The following is a 21415-nucleotide window of genomic DNA, read 5'->3' on the forward strand; positions in this document are numbered from 1 at the left end:
CATGTTCCTCTGTGTCACTTTTTGAGGGGGCTGGGCCCCAGGTAGAGCCCAGGGGAGGGGCAGGATGAAGGAGGCTGGGGCTTGAGGGTTCTGAGAGCCCCAAGGGAGGGCTGTGAGCTGTTCTCCCACTCGAGGCTCTGGTCCTTATCAGGCAGAACCACACGCGCATCCTGCCCTGATTTTGTGTCTGTCTGTCTGTGTCTCCATCTGTCAGTCCATCCATCCATCCATCCTTCTAGTCTTCCTTCCATATTTCTATGTTTTCTTCTGTCCATTGATTTATCCATCCCTCCTTCTACCCACCCATCTTTCTACCCATTCTTTCAATTCTTCCTCCTATCCTCCCATCAACCCATCCATCCATCCCTCCATCCATCCATCTTACGTCCCTCCCTCCATCCACCCGTCCCTCCATCCCTCCACCCATCCCTCCATCCCTCCCTCCCTCCCTCCATCCATCCATCCATCCATCCATCCACCCATCCATCCATCCACCCATCCACCCGTCCATCCATCCATCCATCCATCCACCCATCCATCCATCCATCCATCCATCCATCCACCCATCCATCCATCCATCCATCCATCCATCCATCCATCCCTCCATCCATCCATCTTACATCCCTCCCTCCATCCACCCATCCCTCCATCCCTCCCTCCCTCCCTCCATCCATCCATCCATCCATCCATCCATCTACCCATCCATCCCTCCCATCCATCCATCCTTGCCTCAATCCTTTCACCCATTAATCCATCCATCCTTCCTTTCTCCCATCCACCTGTCCATCATTCCCCCTCCATCTCTCTGTCAGTCTCTATTTTCACTAACTTATTCAACAAATTCCAGGCCCTGTTCAAGGCCTGAGGTCACAGCAGTGAACAAAGCAAAGTCCCACCCACACAGAGCTCACCTTCTATGAGAGAGACAGAACATAAATGAACAGGTAAAGTTTGAATATCATGCCAGGAGGTGGGAAGGGCTAAGGACAAGGAAGCAGGATACAAGGATGCAGAGTGATGGGGTCGCGGTCAGAGAACTCTGAGGAGGTGACATTTGAGCTCAGACTTGAATGACCCATGAGAACATTCCAGGCAGAGGAAGACCAGGCTTGAAGTTCATAGGCTGGAGTGCGGCTGAGTGATGGAGACACAGCAAGGAGGGTTAAGTAAGAGATGGGGAGGGGGTCAGAGAGGGCGTATGGTCAGCATTTAAGACTCCACAGACTCTGGGAAACTTTGACTCTTCTCCGGGGGGCGGGAGCCACGGAGAGTTTGAACGAGGCGAGACATGGTCTGTCTTTGGGTTTAATAGGAGCGCTCTGGCTGTGGCACAGAGCAGAGACGGTGGGACCAAGGGGGAAGCAGGGAGACCGGTTGGGAGGCTCCTGCAGAGATCCGGGTGAGCCGTGATGATACGGTGCCCCCGACCCGCTCTCTTCCACGCATCGGTGACTGTCCCCCTGCCCAGAGATCTTCTGCAGCCTCGGCTCAAGGGCTGAGCCCCCATCCCACCCGCCACCCCTGACCATCACTGCTCTGAGCCTCAGTGGCTTCCTACAGCCCAAGGCGGGACACCGTGGCCGCGCACGTGAGTCTCCTCTGCCGCCCGCTCCCCGCCTCCCTCCCCGCCTCCCTCCCCGCCATGGGAATAGGAGGGACTGTCCCGTCTGACAGTCAGGTGACAGCTGGCCTCCCGGGACCACCCCTCCCACCTCCAGGAGCCAATTCCGACCTTGCTCCCCTGTTGCCCCTGCAGCCCGTCCCAGCCTCCTGCAGCCTCCCCACGGCTAAAGGCCGCTGGTATGGGGGAGGCCCGGGGGGGCCCCAGGAAGACATTAAAAAAAATGGGGCGATTTTCAGTTACTTCAGCCTGTGTGCTTAAAAAAATATGCACAGCTGAGAAATCACCTCGAATTATTCTTACATTGGTGTGTAGGGGAGAGCTGGGGTGGGTGAGGGCACTCAGCAAGGAGGCAGGTGGAAGGCAGGGGTTGACTCCCTGGAAGTGGGGACGGCAGCACCTACCCTTCCTCACCCCTTCCTCCCACCAGGACCCACTCCTTCCTCCCTCTCACAGAGAGAGGCCTTGTTATGCTTTATCCATCAGTGCTTACTGAGCAACAGACCCAGTGCTAGGGCTTTTTATTCATCATCATCTTGTTGAATCCTAACGAAGACCTTGGAAGGCACAGTTATTAATCCTATTTAACAGATGAGGAAACTGAGGCTCAGAGAGGCCGTATCACCTTCCCAGGGCCACACAGACAGGAAGTGGTAGAGCCGAGGTTTGAACCCTGTATTTTGATGCTAGAACATCTGTTTCTGAGCCCTGCACACTCTGATGTATCCATCAGGGGTAGAGAGACATCACAGAAAAGGAAACAACAGCAGTTGCCACAGCAACAATTTTAACAAGAATAATAGTAGCCACTGCTCTCCAGCCCCTACTGTCACCGAGCCCACTACTGCTTTATAGAATCAGCTCTCATCTGTGATGGGTGATAATGACCTCCATTTGCAGAGAGGGATACTGAAGCCCAGGGTGCTGAAGTAAATTGTCCCAAGTGCCACCACATTTAAGTGGTGGGACCAGAACTCAAGTTCATGTCCATCTCCAAAGCTCAGGTCGCCCTGCCCACCAGCTGTTGATGCTGTAGTTGAAGCCTTCTCTGCTGCTGCAGCTGCTGTCTGTGAAGGTGGCTGCTGTTTATTGAGCACCTGCTGTGTTCTAGGTTTGGGGCAAGAGGTGTCCATGCCTGGTCTCAGTTTACACCAGGAAGGCCCCTGGCAGGCTCCAGGGTCATGGGTCAGTGGAGGCAAGGAGGCCAACGCAGTACTGGGGACAGTGCCCCCTCCCTCCCTCCCTCGGGCCAGACTTGGTCCCAGGCACTGCAGCTGGGTTAACTCTACAGGTGGGGTTCAGCTGGACCCCCATATTCAGGACAGACCCTGTCCAAAGCCTTAAACCCATAATAACCATCTGTGTCAAGGAGAGCTTGCTCTCTGCAAGTATTCCCATGCATTATCCCATGCAACCCCACTAAAGGCCTCGGAAGCACAGAGAGGGGCAGCCGACTCCGAAGGTCACACAGCCAGGGAGCAGCAGAGCTGAGATTTGACCCCAGGCCTGCATCACCCCAAAAGGCTGCTCTTAACTCCAACCTAGACTTAAATTCCATCTAACACGGGGGCAGAGCCTGAGAGGGACAGTGAAGCAAGGGCATCCCTCAGTGACAAAAGGTCAAGGTTCAGGGCCAGGAAGTCACTTTACTTAATTGAGAGGCTTTGTAGACTAATGGTTAGAGGCAGTACGCCTGAGATGGGCTTTTTTTTTTTTTTAACATCTTTATTGGAGTATAATTGCTTTACAATGGTGTATTAGTTTCTGCTTTATAACAAAGTGAATCAGCTATACATATACATATATCCCCATATCTCTTCCCTCTTGCGTCTCCCTCTGAGATGGGCTTTTGATCCACATCACCCAGGTTTCTTTCCAGGCTCCACCACTTACTGTGTGCCTTTGGGCAAGTCACTTAACCTCTCTGTGCCTCCATCACCTCATCTGTAACATGAAGTTAATAACACTATCTATCTAGGTTGTTTTGAGTATTAGCGTAAGATTAATTGGCAGAAAGGGATGAGAACAACAGATAAACAAAGTGTGGGCTCTAGAAATATTCATCCTCCTCCTCATCATCATTAAAAATGATGACCCTAGATATGGGCTCCGTGGCCGTATGAAGCAGAGAGACTTGCCAGTAACTTGCCAGTTACTCAGTAATGGGGGGTCATCCTAAGGATGCCAGTGCAAGCAAGAAAATAAGAAACCTAGGCTCCGTGGCCAGGCTTGGGGAGTCCAAGCTGTGACAAGGCTTCACAGGGAGAATGGGACCCGGGGGTGAGCAGGGCTCATGGAGACAGGACTGTAGCCCAAGGACTCCTGGGAGCTGGGCGGCGGACTCTGTGGGCATCCTCCTAGGGGTCCACCATTAGCGAGCCTCAGCAAATGCATCCCCCCCACCTGCTTCTCCTGGGGTCCTCCTGCCACTTCCTGCTGCCAGCTGCCCCCTCTCCCCAGCCTTCACCCTGGATGTCTTTTATCTGCCCCTGGATGGTAGCAGATGCTATGTATTTTCCCATACCCCTTAGAACCTGAAATGGTGGTGTGTGAGGGCCACTTCCAGCTGCCAGCATCTGCATGCTTGTGTGCCGGGGGGCAGCTGGTATTCTGGGGAATTAATGCCTACTAGGAGCAGCCCTCATCCAATAGCTAACAGGAATTAGTGTATAAATACCCCAGCTCCCTACCCTCGGGTGGGAACTTGACCAAGCATTCCTCCCCATTTTGGAAAGAATCATGGCACCTGTGACGATGTTGCCTGCAGTGTTTGCATCACCAATAAATCACCTCTGGGCCAGTCCACATGTCTGGCTGTATTATGTTCAAGAAGATTCTTCATGGGCATATGAAAACATCAAACACACATTCAGTTCAATATTAACTTCTTATCCAAACTTGTCTACTATAAGTAGCACAAATACCTAACTCCTTGTTTACATCATTCTGGTATAACTGTGTCCAAACCTTTATCTATTGAAGTACATATTATTACACATTTTATTTTATTTATTCTTATATATTATAGTTAGGACATTTTATTATGAATTTATTCTGAAAGTATGTACATAGGTGAGTTATAGTTTCAATTTTATTTCAGGAAAGGACTGTCACACAATAATTGTCATGAGAAGGGAGTGTCAGTGCTGAAAGAGGGGACAAGTTCTCGACTTGGTGGCCTCCAAGGCTCCTTGTAGCTCTGGCTCCTTTGTATCTAAGTATCAAACTGTGTTTGGGGACACCAAGGCCTGTACTCTTTGTAACATCAAGAAGGTGATTTCAACTAAAAATAGAGTTACCATATGATTCAGCAATCCCACTTCTGGGCATATATCCCAACAAAACTCTAATCCAGAAAGATACATGCATCCCTATGTTCATAGCAGCACTATTCACAATAGCCAAGGCATGGAAACAACCTAAATGTCCATTGACAGATGAATGGATAAAGAAGATGTGGTACATATATGCAATGGAGTACTACTCAGCCATAAAAAAACCCCGAAACAATGCCATTTGCAGCAACAGGGATGCAATTAGAGATTATCATACTAAGTGAAGTCAGAAAGAGAAAGACAAATACCATATATCACTTATATGTGGAATCCAAAATATGACACAAATGAACCTATCTGTGAAACAGAAAGACTCACGGACATAGAGAACAGACTTGTGGTTGCCAAGGGGGAGGAGGTTGGGGGAGGGATGGATTGGGAGTTTAGGACTAGCAGATGCAAACTATTATATATAGAATGGATAAACAACAAGGTCCTACTGTATAGCACAGAGAACTATATTCAGTATCCTATGATAAACCATAATGGAAAAGAATATTTAAAAAAAGAATGTATATATGTATAACTGAATCACTTTGCTGTAAAGCAGAAATTAACACAACATAGTAAATCACCTATACTTCAATAAAAAAAAAATCTTAAAAAAAGAAGAAGGTGATTTCAGACTTTTAGCTTCCAGAACTATGAGACAATACATTTCTGGAAGTCTTTTTGTGACATTATTTTTATTGTGGTAAAATAATCATAACATAAAATCTACCATTTTAACCACTTTTAAGTATACAGTTCAGTGGCATTAAATACATTTACATTCTTGTGCAATCATCACCACCATCCATTTCCAGAAGTGTTTTTCATCTGGCCAGACTGAAACTCTGTACTCATTAAATCATAATTCCCCTGTCCCCCCTCCCTCCAGACCCTGGCAACCACTATTCTACTTTCTGTCTCTAAATTTAGCTGCACTAAGAATCTCATATAAGTGGAATCATACAGTATTTGTCCTCTTGTGTCTGGCTTCTGTCACTTAGCATAATGTCTTCAAGTTTCATTCAGGTTGTAGCCTGTGTCAGAATTTCCTTCCCTTTTAAGGCTGAATGATATTCCATTGCAAGGATAGAACACATTTTGTTGACCCATTCATCTGTCAGTGAACATTTGGGCTGTTTCCACTTTTTGGCCATTGTGAGTAATGCTGCTATGAACATAGGTGTACAGATACCTGGAGTGCCTGGTATATTCCCAGAAGTAGAATTGCTGGATCATGTGAGAATTCTATGCTTAATTTTTTCAGGAACCGCCGTAATATTTCCCATAGCGGCTGTACCATTTCATCCCCAAATTCTGTTGTTTCAAGCCACTAGTTTTGGGCCCTTGGTTACGGCAGTCCCTACTACGTGTTAGGCACTGGGCTTTGGGGTGCCTATATGATGGTGTATGATCAGGCCACTCAAGGTGGCTGTTCTCTTGTTCTCTGTACGTCCCCTGCTGGACCAGCCCCTGCTTCACCTGCACCTGCTCACGTGACCGTACCTGCCCCCCCCCCCAGCCCCCAGCTAGTGATTGTCCTAATCCTTAGCCCAGAGCGGCTCCATCTGCTAGTTTATTAAAGGGAAACACCTGCCCTTGTGGTGCTCATTAACCTGAGGGCCGTGAGGGGCGTGCCCAAGCTGCTGGTTTCCCTGGTAACTGATGAGCCCCCGTGAAGTCAGTTCCCCGTATAAATGGCAGCCTCCCTCCCCCCAGCCCGCAGTGGTGGGGGGTGCCGCCATGCTCTGCTCACCAGCTGCTGCGCATGGCGGGGTGTCGCCCCAGGACCCTTTGCTTCGGACGTGTAAGGTCCCCTGTCCAGTGACCGTTGATGTATCAGGCTCAAGGCTGGGCAATTACAAGGCTCACAGGCCGGCGGGTGCAGCCCAACAGTTGGCCGGCCAACCAGGAGGCCGAGGAAACTCCCGTGAGCGCCGAGCTGTCGGGAAGTAAGGACGGGGAACGGAAGGCTGCGGGGGGGTGATCCCGAGGTGGCCGTCCACTAGCACGCGGGGCCCTGTGGCGGCTGGCCACCACCAGAGCTGCCTTTCTCTTCCTTACATTGAGGATGCCCTGTTCAACTCAGAGTCTCTTTCCAGTTTAGAAGTAGCAGCTCCACCCTCGGGGTTCATCTGACTGCTCGGGGATGGCTGGTGAATACGGAGGAAACACAAGGTCCTGGATTATCCATCAGATACTTGGGTGTTATCTGGACGGGGAAGACAAGCCTACCCCCGAAACAGCACCCTTACGCAATTACAGACACAGGCTTTAGGGATATTAACTCAGGGACAGCCTTGTGAATTGGACGTGGCCAGTTACCCAGAGGGGTTTGGTTAGGGTCTGTGGCAATGGCAAAATAATAAGAGAACCCTTGGGTTTCTGGTCCCAGCTATGGGAGGGGGCAGAGCAACGACATAGGGGGATGGGACCACAGCTACGTGCCGTCTACAACGCGTCACCACAGGTGGGAGCTGACCCAAGTCATCGAGCATCACAGCCACTATTCAGGGTCTGGAACAGCTGTGCATGACCTACAGGACCCCCGTGGACATGGATAGCCACCAAGGACCATGAAGTCCAGGGATGGGCTGATAAAAATGCCATACACTCGCTTTTCCACCTGCCTTGCTACCCCACCACTGCTGGGCTATGAAGGGACCACTTAAACGATTGAGAGGGGAGCTTGCTCTCAACACGTGGACCAGGAGGCTGACTTGAGCCCTGCGAGATATCACTGAGCATCCCAGGAGCATCGTCCCAGCGCCTACGCCGTGTTAACCTAGAGGCAACTAGTCAACACCACCCGAGCTCAGCTGTTGACACCGAGGGACCAAAGGACCGTTGCCAACCACCTCTCAGGACAACAACTCACTTTTGGCCTTGACACAGGATCTACCCTCAGGGAACACGTTATAAAGTGGCCTGGGACTGGCAGGTAAGTCCCGGTGGTTTGTGTTTGCTGCTTCGTGGGGAATAGCATTAGAAAGGGGCTTACAGATTTCCCCTGTCTTCTCCCCAACAGCACCTAAGGCCGCTAAGGTAATTAACCTGGGCCCCTACTGGAGAAAGGCACCATTATATTAACCCTGTGGCCTGTTGTGAAACTTCCTCTCTGGTATTTGGCACTGGCTGTGGGGCCCGAGGGTGGACAGCTGGTGTGGTCTTGCAGGCGGGGCAGAAACCACAGGCGGGGTGGGGTTGTCTCAGTGCTCTTACTGTTTGTATTTCACTTAATGGTCATGATATTCCCTGTCTAGTGCCTGTTGAACACCTTACGTTTCTTCCCTAGTCTGAGGGGAGGGACTCTGTTCTCAGACTGGGCGACAATGGGGACCTCCCTGCGAGATGAGTCTGATTGCTGATTGCCGTGGTGGTCCTCCGCTGGACTTACATGAAAAATTGACCCGATACGCACCTGGCTTACCTGTGATGCTCCTTAGCTGCTGGTGTCTAGATTGCATTTGTGGTGTTTGGTTGCGGTGCACCCCGGCCTGACCCCAGGGATATCGGGGAAGTGGGGTGGACCAGGATTGCAAGGGTTGTGCAGGGGAGGTAGGGGTGGAGAGTAGGCTCAGGCCCCTCAAGGTGGCTGTTCTCTTGCTCTGTGTCCATCCCCTGCTCGGCCAGCCCCTGCTTCACTCACATGACTACCCAGTCCTCTTCATTGTAGGGCTTCATTAGTCCCTGGTTATTGATGAGCCCACCTGACGTCAATTCCCCCCTATAAAGGGCAGCCTCCTTCTTCCCTGAGTAGCTGGAGATTTCTGCCATGTCTGGGCAGCCATCAGCTGCACATGGTGAGGTGTCGCTCCAGAACCATTTATGTCCAATATCCTCTGTCCAATGAACCACTGATGTCTCTGTCGCTGTCTCTGGGCTCTTTCTTTGGTCTCAAGGCTGGGAAACTACAAGGCTCACAGGCTTGCAGGTGCAGCCCAACAGGTGGTAAACCCGGCAGACAATGGCCCTTCCCTCGTGATGCTTATCTTCTATTTGGAATGACAGCAGATAAATGAGTAACATGATGTCAGGTGGTGAGAAGTGCTACAGAGAGACACAGCATGCCCAGGGGGCTGGGGGGTGTGTGTGTGTGTGTGTGTTGGGGGCATGGAAGGCGGGGGCGAGCAAGTCCCCTCACTCAAACCCAGTTTCCAAACCCCCATGCTGTCCCCTCTCTCCTGCCTGACCTTGGATTCAGTCAGGACACAGACTGTCTACAGGAGGACATGCAAACTGGAAGGATGCCAAGTTAAGGCCAAATGCCCATGAGGCAGCGATGAGGCCGGCAGGAGGGATGTGAGAGGTTTCTCCACACCACGGGGCCCAAGGATCCTAAGGGCACCCCGCTGAGGAACAGTGAGTGCTGGGACAGTCAGGGGCCTTCAGGATGAAGATCCCACTCCTCAGCCCTGCAAGATCAGGCCTCTTCCCACCTTGGCCGCCCAGCCCAGGCCCTGCCCCATCACAGGCCACCCTGTAGCTGCATTAACCTGTTTGCAGGTCTTCTCAAAATACCGCGACAGTGCCTTGTACCTGGTCCCCTTCTCTTTGGAACCCTCCTCCCAACCCGGCTTCCCAGGCGAATTTCTTCTCATCGCTGAGGACTTTGACTCTTCCCAGGAGCCTTCCTGGATGGTCCAGGCTGGGGTAGGTCCCCTCCCTGACACTACCCCCTAGAGCAGAGCTTGGCGCCAAGTGCATGCCTGATCAATATTTGTTGAATGCACGGATGGATGGATGGATGCTGGACCCTGCCAAACCACCTTCCTGTCCTTGTTTTTTTTTCACCAGGGCCACTGAAATTTGCCTCTGTCTGCCTCCCCCAGGGCTCAGCTGACCACATCAGTGAACCCAGCATGCCCCTGGTCCTGGCAGCTGGACGGCTGATGCATGCAAAGCGGGCATCTCCTTGCTCAACCGCCTGACCACCCTGGCGCGGCCGAATCTGAAAGCTGATGACATTATTTTGCAGAGACACAATGTCTGTGGGCATTTGCTGACCTGGGCTTTGGTGCGGGCTTAATCCAGCATTCTCGCCCCGCTTTCCGCAGGGACGCAGCGGTCACCCGCCTTGGCACCGGCACTGCTGGGGAAGGTATAAATGCCACCTCCCGCCAGCCGGCTTCACGGGCACTCTCGGGCTGGTGTCACTGGTAAGAATGCCTCTCTTGCTTGTCTTGCCTTTTTCTCTCATCCTCCTCCCTGCTGGAAAGTGTGGGAGACCTGGGTTCAAATCCAGAGGCTGTCACTTTCTGACAGGGTGACTTGGGGCAAAGACCTCAAGGTGCTGAGCCTCGGTTTTCTTTTCTGTTAAATGGGGAGGGGGTCATAAAACCTCCTTTGCTGTGGGGCTCAGAGGTACATAGGTGAGCGGTCTAGCGCAGTGCCTGGCACAGTGTGTATTTTGGTGGTGCTCCTTATTAGTATTAAACAGTCCATCAGCATCCTCGTTTCGCCAGTGGAGGAGCATATAACTGAGGGTGTGCAAGTGGAAGGAGTAAAACCACGGAAGGTTCAGCTTCATTTCTAGGGCGGTGAGTCAGCTCTCTCCATATCCACAAACACTCCCAGGCACCGGCTCTGTGTCCCGCCTTGGGACAGCTAGGAAGCAGACCCCCTCTCGGGGCGCTCCCAGTAACAGGTGACTCCAAAGGCACTCAAACTGGGTGGAAAGGACCCTAATAATGCCATAATTGCTGCCGTGTACTGAGCACTGAGTGGGTTCCGGGACGGTGGCCGAGTGCTTGAGGTTTTCTGTGTTATATGATTGGATCATCACAACCTGTTCATAGCTATGACCAGGCACCATCCTGTCCCCATTTTACAGAACAGGAAATTGAGGCACAGAGGGGATGACCTTCCCAGGGCCTTGATGCTGGTAAGCAGCGGAGGAAGCACCTGAGCTGAACCACCTGAGCTTAATCTTTAGTCTGAGGATGCTGCTGGGGCTGTAATGTGGGATCTTGGGCACAGTGACAGACCCAGAGGGCTGGTTTCTTAGGGGAGAAGGGCAGGTTTGGCTCCCAAGCTGCTTAGTTGAATGTCCTCTTTTTGGGGAACATCCTGGCCTGGCCTCTGGTGTGGAAGGAGCTTCTGTAAGCCGGATGTTATCTCTGGAGAAGGAGACAGGTTTCCCCTCTACACTGGGAAAACACAGGCTACGTTCTCTGCCCATCCTGTGGGAAGGGAGAAGAAACTGACACTCTTCCAGAATTTTCTGACGTTCTTGGCTGCTGCTGGTCACAGTGCCTGAACTTCCATAACACTCGTGTCGTTGCTTTCTTGTGGCAGGAGTTCCATAACACACTTGTGTACTATTTGGGTGGTGGAGGGGAGGATAAGACCAACGGTGGAAAGGAGCATTCTGGGTACTGGATGGGGGGGGGCCAGAAGTCAAGGAGGAAGTTGGGGATGAGGGGCGGGGGTCCAGGGGACTCTGTGAGATGGCAGATTGGGAGCTAAAACCCGGACAAGCACAGCCAGTGTGTGGGGTTTGTCTGCCCACATTATATTCTTTGAATCAAGAAATTTCTGCATAATATCAATCGATGCATAAGAAATTTATGCATAATAGCATCAATTATCTGTGACCAAGTGAGTCCCCACTCACACTCTAGTTTCTCACTTTATTTTTTAGTAGACCTCATTTCTCTGTCCCCCCTCGGAGCCGGCCTGGACACAAAGAAGCGAAGCTAAGGATGGACGTTCAGGCAGCCGCTGGCCGTCCCCACTGCCCTAGGACAACCTGAAATCAGGGAGACAAAAAAACAGGACGTGGGGCTGGAGTGATGTGGCCCCGGGACACGCCGCCACCACCACCCCTGTCCCCCCCAGTGAGGGAACCGAGGGCCCAGAGAAAGGTCCTCACTGCTGCTTCCCCCATGCCTTGCCTTCCAGGTCATTCCTGCACCGGACAGCCCACCATGGCCTCAGACCACCAGACCCAAGCGGGCAAACCTCAGCCCCTCAACCCCAAGGTGGGTACCACGTGGGAGGAAGGGGTGGCGAGAACGGTGCCTCTCCCAGACTCGGTTTCCCTCCTGTAAAGTGGGGTTGGTGTCTTCCTTTCTGGGGCTCCCCCTCTCTGGGCCACAGTATCCCTAACTTGCACACTGGAGGGGGTGCTGATTCAGAAGGCCCCTCCCCAGCCCACGACTAGCATCCTTCTGGCTTTGGAGACTTAATTTTCTCTGCCTTACCCTTTACCCCATTGCCCAGGGTGGGTACTCAAAGCCGAGGCAGACCCTCAGTCCAGTCTGAGAGGGGGCTTGTGAATGGGAGGTGGGGTGGGATTCCTGACTCCACACTTGCTGTGTGACCTTGGCCAGTCACTTGACCTTTCTGAGCCTCAGGTCCCTCCTTCAAAAACTGGGGAGTGTTGGACTCATGGCATAAGGTAATTGTGAAGAGGCAAAGAAAGCAGGCTCAGCCTAATGCTTGTCCCCCTAACGCCAGCCTTCTTTGTTTTTTCCTCCTAAGGGCGGTGGGATCTTATCCCAATGTCAGGGGCTTGTCACACTGAATCTGCCCTCAAACTTCTACCAGCAACAGTCCACCAGGCTGCCCTCCTGTTTCCCTCTGCCTCAGAGGCCCCAGGCGTAGATTTCATCCTGGAACTGCCTTTTTGTCTGATTTGGGCCCCCAACCCAGCTCACCCCAATTCTGTCCCTGAAGAGGCTTACTTTCTAGAAGAAAGACAATACATAAACTAATAAATACATAACTTCAAGGAGTGGAAAGTGTTAGGAAGAAACAAGAGTGGGTTCTTTAGGGTCAGGGTGGACGAGGAACATGTTAGCTAAGGTGGTCAGGGAGGACTTCTCTGAGGAGGTGACATTGAGCAGAGCCCCCAGCCAAGTGAGGAAGTAGTGAAAATTGGGGAGTTGGGGGTAGGGGGAGAACATTCTTGGCAACGGGCACAGTGAGTGCAAAGGCCCAGGGGTTGGAGTGAGATGGGTGAGTTTGAGCAGCAAGAAGCCCAGTGTGATACGGCTTGGAGCAGCGCTGTCCAATCGATTTCAAATGGGAGCCACTTATGGACTTTAGCGCTTCCTAGTAGCCATGTTAACAAAGTAAAAAGAAACAGGGGAAATTAATTTTCATATATTTTATTAAGCCCAATATATCCTAATGTACAGTCAGTAGAAAAATTATTAGAGACCTATTTTACATTCTTTTTTTCATACTGTATCTTCAACATCTGATGTGTATTTGATACCCATAGCACATTTTAATTCAGATTAATTGCACATGTTCAATAGACATCTAGTAGTTGCTGAATTGGACAGTGCAGGTTGAAAGGATTAGGTAATACGGAAATTTTTAGCGTCCATTTGTTGATACATACAACAACAATGATAGTACTGAGCTCCTGGGCTCTGAGGCCTTTCAGATGCACGGGGAGGCTGACCTGCCTTGCCCTCCTTGCCCCTGTAAGCCCTTGTCTCCCCGGCCAGCGTCATAATCCACTAGCCCCTGACTCCCAGGTTCTTGATTCTTCTCAATAAGCCTGCAGAATAGGCATGATTCCCCATTTTACAGATGGGGCAGCTGAGGCTCAGAGCAATCACGTGGTTTCCTCAGGTTGCACAGCTGGATGCCACAGAGGCGACATAGGAGCCCAGTTCTCCTGACCCATCTGTGGTCTTGTCAGTGATCATAAAGGCTGAACTGAGCCCATGGAATTTGACTCTGAACCTTGCTGGGCCTCCCTCCCCTGGCTTTGTCCGGTTAATCCCCGGCCTGGGAGAGAGGGGCGTGTTTACCCAGCCAGTGCTGACCGCATGGATTGTGCAGCTGCCCCTCCTGGAGGCCCACTTCCCTGAACCCCGCCCCCCTTCATCCAGAGGCAGTCCCCTGGGGGAAGTGTGGCTGGAAAACGTCTGCCCCCAAGTTCTGTCTGGAATCCTGAAAGGAGGCAGCTGCCCCCCTCCCCCACCTCTTAGCACTTGGCTGTGAGGCCGTAAGCAGCCCTTTCATTTTGCTGATCTTCACTTTTCCTGATGGGGATCCTGCCGGCCCTTCCTTGGGCTGCTGAGAGGCAGGTGAGGCAAGGGGAGTGAAGTCCTCTTAAGAAGTATCCGGAGGATAGCCTGCAAAACCTGTGGGGGCTTAAGAAAAGGGCACAGGTATGCGTAGTCTTATGGGTGAAATGGGGGTGAAGGGTGGATATGGCAGCACTGGTCCAGCTCTAATGGGGGCAGGAGAAGCTTAAGCAGCATGGTCTAGCATCTTGCTACTCCTACTCTGGTCCACAGACCAGTGGTATCAAAATGCTGCTCTACAGGAAACAGCATCAGACAAGCTTGGGCTCTAATTTCAGTTCTGCCGCTTACCCACTTGGGATCCTTAGCATGTCCCTTAATATAATTATGCCTCCCACACCCAGAGCAAATATGGTGTGCTTACCATTACACTCCTCTGAATCCTTCCAACAACCCCATGATGTAGGTTCTGTCTTTATTTCCCATTTTACAGATGGGGAAACCGAGGCTCAGACAGGTGAAATACTGGCTCAGGGTCTCGCAGCTGGTAACTGGAGCCAAGACTGTCAGACTTTATATTTGGTTCGTGATTCCCAAGTGTGGAACCCTTCAGCATCCTTCAAGGCTCTCTGAGTCCCCTCCCTACACCCACTCACCCCCACTGCCCTGTTCTCCCTCCTCCCCATCATGACGGGGGTCTGACTCTCTCCTCCTGTTGCAGATCATCATCTTTGAGCAGGAAAACTTCCAGGGCCACTCACATGAGCTCAGTGGGCCCTGCCCCAACCTGAAGGAGACTGGCGTGGAGAAGGCAGGCTCTGTCCTGGTGCAGGCTGGACCGTAAGTACCTGGGGTGCCTCACTTGGTCAGGGGTTGCCAGAGTGAGGCAGTCAGGCTGTGGAACGAGCTGGAGGGATCCACTCTCACTGAGCTCCTAGACTGTGCAATCAGGAGACCAGGATTTGGGGTCTTGGCAGCCTGTGGAGAGAGCTTGTGGTTTGAGGTCAGACAGAGCTGGGTTTCAAATCCTGGTTCCACCACTTCTGTGCTGTGTGACGTTAGACCAGGAACTTCTCTCTCTGCGCCTCGGTTTTCTCCTCTGTAGGATGAGGATAACCATGTCCTCCTGAGGATGATGGGATGGAGCTCATATGAAAAGCCTGACACCAAGGTCATCCACTTCCTTGAGGCAGGGAGACAGACACAGTGACTCCCGTGGACCTTTTTAGAGCTGCCAATCTCTGGCTCTGGGAGTGTCCTCACTCTCCTGGGAGGTTTAAAGCTGGATGTCCCAGCTCTGCAACCACCCCTCCCTTCCCAGGTCCTGGTGATACTTGGTTTTCGCAGATATGCTGACACATTTGGGGGCCAGCAGGCTTGGGACCCCTGGCCCAAGAGAGAAGGGGAGGTGGCTGATCAGGTCTGACTCTGCTGCGCTCAGGTGACATAGTTGAGCACAGCCTGCAGGGGCCTTTCCTTGTGGTTCCCTGACTGTTCCTTCTCTCCAAGAGCCTCCGGAATCAGGGGTGGCCACCAGTGACCCCCAACCAACAGGTCAGTGAGTCTAGTGTGGGTCCTGGATGACCCGCACCACACCTAAAGGTTCACCGGGAATTCTGCAGTGTGTGATGACCCTAATTGAATCAGAGTCTGCTGGTGTGCAGAACACAGCCAGAGGAATGGCCCTGCCCAGCCCCACTTAGCTGATGCGCTCAGAGCATCAGTGTGCCTGAGAGCATGCCTTCCTGGACGGCTGAAGTTTTGACAATGAAGCACCACATCTGATTTTTCAGTTGTCTTTTTTTTTAGTATTTGGATGGAAGAATTTCTCAAATAGACCTTACATTCCTCCTCTGCTTTCTTTTAAAAAATATAACTTTGATAGTTTTATTAATTATTGTTTATTGTTTAAAATTAAGGAGCAATGGTTTAGTGCAAAAAAGCCATACGACTCTAATCTTACCACTCAGAGTAACCATTAAGATTTTCATATAAACTTATATTTTTCTCTGTATATATTTCATCAAATATATATTAGATATATACTTAATCAAAAGTCAGATCATGCTTTACATACTGTTTTATAACTCATTTTGAAAACTTTTATCTCAAATTCTCTCCATGTCATTAAGTAGCATTTTATGTCAGTGCTTTTCAAAGAGATTTTTGGAGGTAAATCTGTGTCAGAATCACAGAAGGTGGGGAGGCTTTGAAGTGCAGATTCTTGGGTCCCAGCCCTGCCCCATTGAATCAAACTCTTGGGCCTGGAGCCCAGGAATCTGCATTTCACAAACTCACCACCTTGTGATATTTCTGCCCAGTTAAGTTTGAGAACCCGTGTCCTACTTCATTGTTTTTCATGCCTTTGTATCATTTCATTACGGGATATGACATAATTTACTCAACCAGGCCCTGCCCATTGGATGTGTAAGTTGTTTTGATTATTTGATATTATAAACGACACCGTGATGAACATCGTTACCCATGTTATCTGTGAGCTCTTTGACAACTGTTTTCTAAGGACACGTTGCCTAAAGCTGAATTGCCAGATCAAGAGGGCATCCTCTTCTAAAAGCAGCAAGAAACACCATCTCCCCTTCCGTTAAGGACTTAGATTACTGTTCCAAAGTTGTCACTGTGCCAGGCTGAACTGTCTGCCTCTGCGATGAACGCCCCAGAATGCCAGGCGTCATGAAGTCGGTGCCACCTTTTTCTTATTGTCCCCTTTCCTCTATTAGCCATGCCTCACCGGCAGGTAATCCTTCCCTTTAAGGATTTTCTCTTCTACTGTGAATCTAAGACTGTTAGAGTTTTGTGTAGCGTAGGAGTCCAGAGACCACCATCAAGAACCAAAGAGGAAAGAGACCCAGAGAGAAGGGGTTGGTATGAACAAGGTACGTGAGCTTTAGATACAGGGATATTCTGGAGTCTGTTCTGGGTAGTAAAAGCTGATTGGGCACATTTCTTCCCAACTCCATGTTCACTGATGTCACACTGAGAGCTTGACACTGGCCACGGTGGGAGTATTTACACCATGGAAATTAGCTAACGCTACAAACAGGATTTGTTTTGTTTTTCAGAGCTGGCTATTGATTTACCAGCATACCATTGGCCTTAGGACATGGGTTCTATACATCTGTATTTGTTGCTAGGCCATCTTTTAGACTTCCTCCTCATTTCTTGGTTATGTTCCAGATGATTGAAGTCAGCACCCTGCTGGGTTCTGGATAACTGAGGTGACACTGCTCTTGGATTTGCTGTGCTTGGAGTTAAATGAGGCTGCTACTCATTTGGATCAGCTGGGCAACTGTGAGCTCTGGGGCCCAAACAAGTAGCCAGGGTCCCACCAGAGGAAGCCTGGAGTGAGCCTGACCTGCCCTCTCTCTCTCTGTCTCCACTGCAGCTGGGTGGGCTATGAGCAAGCCAACTGCAAAGGGGAGCAGTTTGTGTTTGAGAAGGGCGAGTACCCCCGCTGGGACTCATGGACCAGCAGTCGGAGGACAGACTCCCTCAGCTCCCTGAGGCCCATCAAAGTGGTAAGCCCCCGACCCTCATCTTCTTCCTCTCTTTGCCTCCTTGGAGCCAGCAGTCTGGGGACCAGGAAGGAGCCTTCACCTCTGGCATCGTGCCCCTTCTGACTGGCGGGGGACTTCCTGGCTGTGTGACCTCGCATAAGTCACTTCACTTCCCTGAGCCTCAGTTTCCTCACCTGTAAGATGGGGATATTAGTATCTACTGTCCTGAGATAACCAGCAGGCTTAGCCTGAGAATTGCCACATCGTATGACTTCAGGGGCTTCATTCAAGATGCTCCAGGGGGCGCTGTTCACATTCTATTCTATGTGGATGGTGCTATCCAGGGCTGTGTGATTTCTATCACAAAGCAATCGTTCCATAAATGATTGCCACCATAAATATTCAAAGAAATTCTGGGTTTCGGGGTGGAGGAGAAGGCAGTTTAGCTCTTGTTCACAATTCATGCCAGTGTAACCTTTCAGAGCTTCTCTGATCCTGATTACTAGTATGTGAACTCTCTGGAGGGCAAAGGGCCCAGCGATGCTCAGTTATACTCCCAAACCTCCCCAGCCCAGTCTAGTTCTCCCCAGAACTAGATGGAAAATCGGAGAACATTGGACTTGGCATTCCACAGACCTGGGTTCCTCTGCTGGCTCTGGCGCTCCCGGCTGTGTGACCTTGACCAAGTCACTTTACCTCTCTAAGCCTCAGTTTTCTTATCCACCAAACAGCATAAAAGTAGTTTAAAGGATGAAAGGAGATGACTAAGAAAAATGTCACAGGAGCAGGAGGCTGGGAAGATATGTGGAGATGAAGGAAAGCCAAAATATTTCAAGTGTCTACTAGAGGCACGATAAGCCTATGTGTGTGTGTGTATGTATCATGGCTGTCATTTATTTTTAAAAAGGGGAGTTGAGGCGTTGGGAGGGAAAATGCCATTTCAGAATCAAATATTCCCCGAAGTGTAGAATCTGGACTGTCTGTTACGTGAAAATAGCCCAGTAGGATCTTAATGAACAAACACTGTTGGATGCCGTTGCCATAGACACTCACGTGGTGGGGGTCTTGGGCCAGAGGGCTGCAGGTGGAGCCTGCTGGTCCCAACTCCAGGGACCCCTCACCCACACTCGCTTTCCCCCACTCCCTGTCCACAGGACAGCCAGGAGCATAAGATCATCCTCTATGAGAACCCCAACTTCACAGGGAAGAAGATGGAGGTGATAGACGATGATGTGCCCAGCTTCCACGCCCACGGCTACCAGGAGAAGGTGTCTTCTGTGCGGGTGCAGAGTGGCACGTGAGTGCACACCCAGCCCTGGCTCGCCCTGCCCCAGGGGCCCAGACCCTGGGCTGCTAAGTCCTGCTCTGTCCTGAACTCTGGGAATCTTGTACATTCCTGACCTCAGTCTTCTCATTGGAAAATGGGCGTTGAAATCATCAGCCTACACATGGCTTTCGGCCCCTGAAGTTCCATCCTGATCTGCCTTTTGGGCAACACCCTACCTCTGGAGGAGAGAAACCTTGGCCTTAACCTCAGGCCCAAAGAGCAGGACAGTAAATGGTGGGGGGGGGGGCAGGGTAAGGCAGAGGTGGGGAGGGTGTGGGGGGAGCAGAAGCTGGGAATGAGTTGAGTGGTCTTAACAGAGCTGGGAGAGGCAGGAAGCCCAGCCCGTGCTGGCCTTTGACGGCCTGAGTTCCTGAGATTGGAAATAGGAGGGATCCTTCTCCACCAAATTAAACTTCGGTACATAAACCTCAACCATCAGCATTGGGGAATTTCTCAATGTGAAAAATTTGGATTCCGTGGGGAGTCTGACGATGGGCTTTGGGCAGTGGCGTGCTGGAGCCGGCTTGTACCAGCTTGCAAAAGCTGACTGTTAACTTTTCAGAATGTATGTGAGCTGGTTATTTAATCATTGGTAACTTGAAATGAGCCATCATGAAGTATTTACACCTCAGAAATTGGAAAATGTTACAAATCAAGACTTTTTTTTTTTCTCCCCCAAGAGTGCTAGTTTACCAACACTGGCTTTCTGGGACTTGTCACACTCTTAGAGCGTGCAAAGTTCTGTATTCATGTTCCCCTCCATTTACTCGTTTATTCATTCGTTGATTCAATTTGTCGAGTGACGTCATATGCCAGGCACCGTGTTAAGTGATCAGTTAAGTCAAGGTAGGTTAAACAGACCTGGCCTCTGCCTTGTGTAGCTAGCAGTCTGGTTGGGGACAACTGTTAATAGTTTAGGAATCTGCACGAATCTGGCCTCCTTCCCCAAGGAAGGCACTCTTGAGCTGAGATCTCAAGAAAGTAGGAATTATAGAGGTAGAGAGAAGGAAGGACATCCCAGACAGTGAGAACAGCACATGCAAAGGTCCTGTGGTGGGAGGAGCCTGGTGAGTCTGATGGGCTCTACAAGGGACGGAGTGGCTGTGCTGCAGAGATATAGGGGCCCAAGTCTGAGAAGCAGAGCTAGAGGTGTCCACAGGGGCTGGATGGGCAGGTCCATGTGGGCCAGGACTGTGTGATGCTTTCTGGGGAGAAGACTGTAATGGTCATCAGGTACTCAGAGTGAGTGACCCCTAAATGGTGATGGCTTCAAAGGGTGGAGGGATCATGGAGGGCTCCTGGGACCTAGCCTGCTGTCCTTTGGCCTTGCCAGGGGTTGGGTTAAGAGGCCTGTCTTCTTCTAAGCTTAAGTGAGCTTGAGATCACCCCTTCCTCTGAACCCAGTGTCAGGCCTTCAGTTAAAAGTTGCTTCTGGAGGTAGTGAGCTCCCCATCAAGGGAAGGAAGAAAGCAGAGGCTGGTCCCAGGAAGAGTGGGGGTGTTCCTGCTCGACACCCAGTTAGTGTGAAATGATTGAAAGGCCCCACCCTTCCTAGTGGCTAAACAATTCTCCCCCTCTCTCTCCATCTGCATCTCCTGTCTCCCCACGTCCCCTCTTCCCACCTCTGGCCCTGCAGGTGGGTCGGCTACCAGTACCCCGGCTACCGCGGGCTGCAGTACCTGCTGGAGAAGGGTGATTACAAGGACAGCGGCGACTTCGGGGCCCCCCAGCCCCAGGTGCAGTCCGTGCGCCGCATCCGTGACATGCAGTGGCACCAACGAGGCACCTTCCACCCCTCCAACTAGTGCCTCCCATTTCTTCCTTCCCAGGGGCCTGGTCAGCTGCCCAGGATCCCACCAGACATCCTGGCGAGTGAATAAAGTGTGACTTGCAACTTGTCCACGGCAGTGTCTTTTATCCCCCATGGGAGCCAGGGTGCTGCGTGCACTTATCCCCGTGCGAGCCAGGGTGCTGTGTGTAGTGTGTGTGTGCACGCGTGCACTTGTATGAAAGAGACACAGAAAGAAGAGAGAACCAGAAAGTGACTGGGTGAGGGGTGGGCAACCTCTTCGAGAATTTTCAGCTCTGCAGCTGCTTAGCTGTGTGATCTTGGGCACATTGTCCAACCTCTCTGAGCCTCCACTTCTTCACCTGACTTACAACCCTCTTTACCCCATGAGTGGCTGGCTTGGCTGACCTCTCAGTCCTTCTTGTGTGGTTGCTGAGCAGTCACTCAAGGGCATGTGATGGATGCTCCAGCCCTTAAAAATGTACCCACTGCCTGCCATTCCCACAGAATTGCCTTATCACCTTGAACCTGGGAGTTTTCTTAGATCTGCCCAGCAGAGCCCCAAACCCTGCAACCCCCACTCCATCCCGGAGAGAGGTCACAATGACCTGTTTGTAGGTTTGTGTGTTCCTTGGTTCCTTTGTTCACAACTTGATTGGGGTTGTCACTTGGTATAGCAGCTGGGGGCTGGGTTCCTGCATCCAACTGGCCTGGATCCTAATGGCTGTTCTGGAGGCTTGGCCAGTGATGGGGCCTCAGAACCTTAATGCCTCCACTTGGAAAAATAGGGAAAAAATAGTGCCTCCCTAACAGGGTTACAGCAAGGATGTCATGAGATAGCCCAGGTGTT

General features: G+C 51.2%; 1 protein-coding gene across 1 annotated transcript; it reads left to right on the forward strand.

Annotated features, from left to right (window-relative positions):
* Positions 1-11873: 11873 nt before the first annotated feature.
* Positions 11874-20581, forward strand: CRYBB2 (crystallin beta B2). The gene is made up of 5 exons (XM_061170045.1): positions 11874-11927; positions 14656-14774; positions 17338-17470; positions 18604-18746; positions 20413-20581. Exons 1-5 carry the CDS (start codon positions 11874-11876, stop codon positions 20579-20581), a joined length of 618 nt encoding a protein of 205 aa, XP_061026028.1.
* The last annotated feature ends 834 nt before the right edge of the window (positions 20582-21415 follow it).

The sequence above is a fragment of the Eubalaena glacialis genome, chromosome 15 (assembly GCF_028564815.1).
Source record: "Eubalaena glacialis isolate mEubGla1 chromosome 15, mEubGla1.1.hap2.+ XY, whole genome shotgun sequence".
NCBI lineage: Eukaryota > Metazoa > Chordata > Mammalia > Artiodactyla > Balaenidae > Eubalaena > Eubalaena glacialis.

What these genes read in the sequence shown, in the direction of transcription:
- CRYBB2 (XM_061170045.1), top strand. Translation starts at nt 11,874, where the DNA reads ATGGCCTCAGACCACCAGACCCAAGCGGGCAAACCTCAGCCCCTCAAC. An exon ending in GTCCTGGTGCAGGCTGGACC is followed by an intron (nt 14,775 to 17,337) that starts GTAAGTACCTGG and finishes TCTCCACTGCAG; the next exon opens with CTGGGTGGGCTATGAGCAAG. An exon ending in CCCTGAGGCCCATCAAAGTG is followed by an intron (nt 17,471 to 18,603) that starts GTAAGCCCCCGA and finishes CCCTGTCCACAG; the next exon opens with GACAGCCAGGAGCATAAGAT.